The following is a 6,179-nucleotide window of genomic DNA, read 5'->3' on the forward strand; positions in this document are numbered from 1 at the left end:
CAGCGGCCCCACGGAAGGAAAGATTTTAAAAGAAAAAAACAAATATTTGGGTGGCTGAGGCCCATCACTTTCGAAGTGATGGGCCACAGCCGCCACTCAAAATAAGTTATTTCTTTTAAAACATACCTTCTGTGGGGCGGGGCCCCGGCCACCGGTCCCACGGAAGGTCAGGTTTTCAAAGAAAAAAGTAAAAAACATACTTCTGGGCACAATCCACGGGCACGGCCGCCTGCAGCAGAGTCATCGACTCATTCTGCGGCAGCCCCTGGTCACAGAAATTGGCCTGGGCCTGGCACTGACTGCAGTCAGCAGCACACTGCACACAGGTCACACAGACAGAAGCCCGGGTGCGGACGGGCCTCTAGTGGGGTCCTGACTCCTGGGCAGTCAGGACACCTCAGGGGACAGCGCTGCTGCCCAGGCCCTGACAAGGGCCTTGCTTGCCTGATGACTTGACTGTGACAGGCTCAGGCTGCACCACATGCAACAAGTGAGTTACCTGCTTTGCCGGCTGGTTCTTGGTCTCCTGTCGGGGCCTCAGAGTAGGGGGGGAGGGCTGGTGCACACACTGGCACCCGCACAACTGAAAAAGCAGGCAGAGGGAGCCCCGGGAATCAACTAGGCCGCACCACACAGTGCAGCAGGGCAGGGTCTCTCCCTCACAAGTCAAGACCGCCTCCTGTGGCAACAACAACATGTCACCATGTAATTTCACTGGCTCAGAAGAACAGCCAATGACAACTGCACATTCTGTGTTTCTATACAGAAAGTATCAAATACTGCATACTAACAACAGAATGGTAGTTTTCATTGGCTGTTGTTTGTAACAGTTTGTTGTTCATTGCTATTGCTTGCCCCTCCCAGGCCCAGCCAGCCATGGCCTGCAACCTGCAAGCAAGAGAGGGATCGAGATCAGAAGGACAAATCCCAATGATTTATAATCGAAGCAAAGCGAAGTGGAAGAACAAATAAAGCAATTGCACGTGCGCTGGCCCCGCATGAGTTCCGGTGCCCAAAAAAGAGTGCTGGTGTTGGGCACTGGCAATCACCCCACAAATTAAGCACTGGCTAGGGCGTGTTGTTTCTTTGTCATCCGCTGCATAAAATGATACAATATCATAGTCATGCCAAGCAGGACAAGTGTTTAACAAGAAAAGGTGGCAGCTTCAGCATCAACAAATACCAATACATTTATACACTCTAACATTGTAATCATTAAGAATGTAATTGGAATTGCATAGTTGGGCATCAATGTGCCTTAGAATGTCCTATGTATAAATCGGTCCCAAACGATGCCTAAATGCGTAAGTTGAACACATTTTAAGGACTGTGGACATGGGGAGAACATACATTCCGGTAAAACTAGTCACATCAGCGATTAAAACAACCAAGATTTCTGATAGATGTTACAGATATAGCTGACTGTAACATAAATGTCTTTAATAGCGTTTAGATTTGCAGCAAGATACAGTTACTAAAGTGCAAGTGCTCTTCAATAGATTACATCCTAGCAACAGAATAGCAGTCCTATCAGATACCAGCCATATCTCTTAAAATTCCAATGATTAAAATGCGATATGATGACACAACCCGATTATTCATATTAAAGTGCCACTGCATTGATGTCTGCACCATAGTGGAACAGACTGCCTACATCCCTCTGGCAGAGTGTACTTGTTATTAACAGTTGCGAGCTGTGTTCTACCTAACCTTCAATTTGCCGTCCACACTCAATGTTGCAAAGGTGAGATATATATAAGTGCTGTAACTTTACTTTGACTGACGTCTCTGTGTGTTCTGGATGGTACAACGTCCTTTCATCGACAGTCGTTTTTTTAATGAACATTTTTCAAAATAAAACTCACTGAAAAATATAGGGGGGAGGGTGAGAAGTGTATATAAGGGGTGGGGGTAAGGGGTCAAGAATAGCAAAAAAACAATAGGGGATGGGTTTGGGTGGGACCCCCTGGTACCCCCCCAAAATAAAAAAATCTATTTCAATTTCATTGAAAAACATTCGTAAATAAACCCATAAAAAAAGACTTGATGAAATGACATAGAACCGTACTGGATATGTAAATCATAGAAAAAGTTACTCACCTGCATTATTGTTGCTTTCATAATTTCATTCGACATCACGGGTGGGGTCTGTGCAAGTGTTGTTTAGATTATGTTGTTGCTTTGTTCATTGTTATGAAAAAGGAGGACTGTTGTGGTGCCTTTAAAGCGGACATCGGTGCGTCCGAGTGATAAAAGGTACGGCAGACTCGTGCGGGTTCAGAGCACCGGTTGCGTGACAGTGTGTCCTCTCCATAGGACGGGGGGTGAGGAGGGGTTATAACATTCGTGACAAAGACAGGTTCTTGCGGACCACTTAAAACGTGACTATCTTCTCTGTGGCTCATATCCGTGCTCGGCGAGGAATTCTGTTTATTGATCTGACACTCCCTCTACTGGTCAGTATTTGAAACGCACGCTTAGTTTATCAGACTGTTTCTACATCATTTGATTCCGTTGTCCTTCATTCTTTTTCAACATCACAAAAATCACGAAATGTTTTTCAGATGTTTTACATTCATGAAGATTGTTTTGGGCCGGTATTTTTCCTCATCATTTCTTGCCGGTCTTGCCTTTGTAAAATGTCCACATAGACCCATTCTAGCCAGTCCAGGGTAATCAACCACTTGGTGCTGAAACTCCCACATTGTATTTTCTATTAGATGTTGTTTGTGATGATGTGCCTGCGTTCCCATTGTGTTTCTTTCCTGGGCGAAAGGCGAATTTATTGTAAAACAATAGTGTTCCTCACTGATTCATACAGTGCACTAAATTTCGGCAATCAATAATGACTTCGAAGGTAATCTCAGAATCCTCTTCCAAATATTGCCACCAGCCAATACAGGCTTCTGTTACAGGCAACATATAATAACTGCATTTAGCGCAATGACACTCAACTAGTATGAATCACACAGAAAAAAGGTCACTGATTGCATCAAGCCACCTGCCTTGCCCTGAGCACATGAAACTGTCTTAGGGCAATGGTTGAAGCAATAGCCCCTAAGTGCAGTACTGGTGGCATACAAAAAGCAGGCGCCAATTTCAGAAACACCAATTCCAGCAGTAATATTGTATTCTGTTCCAACAAGTAAGCTATTAAACTGAAGTTAAATAATCAGCATTAGCACGTAGATTCCATAATAGACCTACCCCCAGCCAATCAGAATGCTTGAAATGCATTCTACAATGTCTGATAATGATCACTCCTGAGGTCTATAAGCCTATTAGCACATGGGGCTCTGCAACTTAAAACAAATGTGTTTTTATTGAGGGGGATAATAGGAGCACAGGCAAGTAGCTTGTAATGGTAATGTTATGAACTAGGAGCTAGTGACAAACCTTACACATTTTGGGCCAGATTCGCAAATATTTTTTGGGACAACTGAAGGGATGCGCTAGTGCATTTTTTCACTTGCATCAAAAAAAGGTTCAGCGAAATTCACAAAGGGCATCAGAGATGTGCACATCCAGATGCCATTTTCCAATTTTTGCAAATACGGGGACGTTTTTGCACATTTCACTGAGCATCCTGAATTTACAACTGGGATAAATCAGAAAATGAAAGACCTTGCCCTGGTCCTGTTTCGACTAGGCGCAGTTGAAGGCGCCATACATGACAGTTTCATTTCTGAACCTCTCGTGCATTTTCTGTGAAGCGGGAGAAGTGGGTATTCCACCACCATTGGCATGCACACTCCTGGCTTTTCATGATGGCAGATGGAACGCCTTCTGCTGTGACAAAATCCAATACTGTCCGGAAGAAGTACAAGGAAGAGTAAATTCTTCTATGAGCTATGAGCTATGACCACATTTGTTCCAAAACCTGGCGCGATGGTGTTCCATAACCACAACAGTGATGGGTGGAAGGTTTTGACTAAATCTGAATCAATGGCACTGATGTGGGCAACCTTCCACACCACCGTTTTTTAGCCCGTCTGCGCCATTGCAAAAGGAGTCGAACCATATGCAAATCCATCGGGTAATGCCACCAATGGGAGTGCGGCCCGAACTGCTAGGCCAGGTCTCTTTTGCACCAAAACACAAGGAACCCCAGACAGGTTCCAGTCATAAAAGCAGAAGAGAGAGAAAGTGAATAGTATGCATACCTCACCTTCATATTGGTGTCATGGGGCGAGAGCAGGCAGTACTCCGGAGATGTGGATTAGCACCAGTAGCAGGCAAACAACAACAGTGAAGTGACTTAATCAAAATAACGTTAAAGCAATGCTCTATAAAAATAACTGTCTTTACAAAAATCACACTTTTCATCCACCAATGTAAGGGGAAAGCACACAGTAGTACGGGCTGAATATATATTATACGCAGGCAGGAGAAAATGCACTTCATGAAGGATATATATAAAATAGGCGCTGTCAGAGACACAGCTGAGGGATCTGCAGATGATCCAAAATCAGATGTTACTTCGGTAATACCCAAATTGTTTGAAAAAATGTGAATGCATGGTAGATTTGACCGAATTCGGTCACTACTTGAATGTTTGCGAACAGTTTGGATCTGAAAATACCAAACATGAGGAGCAGGGGTTGCGGGGGTGCCCCCCTCTCGCCATGTTCGGTATCTGCGGCCTCAGGGGTTGCAGTAGTGTCCCCCGCATCCTTAACAGTGGAGGCGGTGAACAAAAAATTACTTGGGACCCCGTTTTCAATATATGGTCAAAACGGGGGGCCGAGGTCAGTCTGCCCGCGAGCAAAATGTTCGAGGGCAGATCACCCCGATCCGTTATTTCATGCATTGTGTTTATTCAGGTACCAAACAAAACATCATGCGTTGGGTTCTTACTGGCTCCCACAGGATGGGTGTTGGGGTATCTCAATTTAATAAGTCTTTTTTAGGTCTGTGGACCTCACTGCTTCCCTCTGTTCCTGAATAAGATCCCCCTTTTTGGCAGAAGACAATCACTCATAGTTTCTGGTATTTATAGTGTCCCTCACTTCTTTCTTGGTCTGCAGTGAGCCTTTCTTGGCTGTTGTGGCTGGTGTCAGGATTTGGTGTTGGTGCACCTGGACTCTGCTACCAGGTAACCCAATCTAGTACCCTAGGGATAGGGATTTTGGTGGTGTAAGGGACAGGACAATACCCACATGGTAAGACCATAGAGGTTGTTAGACTTTCCCTCCTGATGGTAAGGTTAGACTCTACTGGTGCCCCTCAAGGTTTATGCTCCCCACCTCATCCTCCTTAAGAATGATTTGAGGGCATGTCTCTCACTCCTCTTTCTTGCAGTTTGCTTCTCTTCTACCCTCCCTGATTCCTTCAACTCCCTCTCATCGACCTCTCTTTCCCTCCTTTATGCCTTCTTGTCACTATACCACGCTCTCTTTCTCTTTACCCTTTTCATTGTACCTTGTCTCAGTCTCCTCTGCTCCTTTTTCCCCTTTCCCCCACTGAATGGTCTTCCACCGGTGGTTTTCTTCCCTTCTCTCCATCTCCTTTTATATTTTTTACCTCTTCCACTCTTTCCTGTCATCTCTTCCCCTTTCTTTCTCTCTCTCTCTCCCCCTCTTCTCGCTGCTGTACCTGTTCCACTTCTTCTAAACTCCCATTTCTTATCTCTGCCTCTCCTTCTACGCCTTCTCTCTCCTTCTCTGCTTCTCCACCCCGTCTTCTCCTCCACTTCCTCTAAACTCCCGTTTCTTCTCTCTGCCTCTCCTTCTACGCCTTCTCTCTCCTTCTCTGCTTCTCCACCCCGTCTTCTCCTCCACTTCCTCTAAACTCCCATTTCTTCTCTCTGCCTCTCCTTCTCCACCTTCTCTCTCCTTCTCTGCTTCTCCACCCCGTCTTCTCCTCCACTTCCTCTAAACTCCTATTTCTTCTCTCTGCCTCTCCTTCTCCACCTTCTCTCTCCTTCTCTGCTTCTCCACCCCGTCTTCTCCTCCACTTCCTCTAAACTCCTATTTCTTCTCTCTGCCTCTCCTTCTCCACCTTCTCTCTCCTTCTCTGCTTCTCCACCCCGTCTTCTCCTCCACTTCCTCTAAACTCCTATTTCTTCTCTCTGCCTCTCCTTCTCCACCTTCTCTCTCCTTCTCTGCTTCTCCACCCCGTCTTCTCCTCCACTTCCTCTAAACTCCTATTTCTTCTGTCTGCCTCTCCTTCTCCACCTT

The 6,179-nt window shown here is 45.5% G+C and overlaps 1 protein-coding gene across 1 annotated transcript in view; it reads right to left on the reverse strand.

Moving 5' to 3' along the window:
* The window catches only part of DYNLT1 (dynein light chain Tctex-type 1), a 155,890-nt gene extending 153,536 nt beyond the window's left edge, over positions 1-2,354 (reverse strand). The window contains exon 1 of the mRNA XM_069607882.1: positions 2,101-2,354. Within this exon, the coding sequence (XP_069463983.1) occupies positions 2,101-2,136 (36 nt within the window). The 5' untranslated portion in view covers positions 2,137-2,354. The remainder of the gene's footprint in view (positions 1-2,100) is intronic.
* Between the last annotated feature and the right edge of the window lie 3,825 nt (positions 2,355-6,179).

Source organism: Ambystoma mexicanum, chromosome 4q (assembly GCF_040938575.1).
Source record: "Ambystoma mexicanum isolate Mex_15411 chromosome 4q, UKY_AmexF1_1, whole genome shotgun sequence".
Classification (NCBI taxonomy): Eukaryota; Metazoa; Chordata; class Amphibia; order Caudata; family Ambystomatidae; genus Ambystoma; species Ambystoma mexicanum.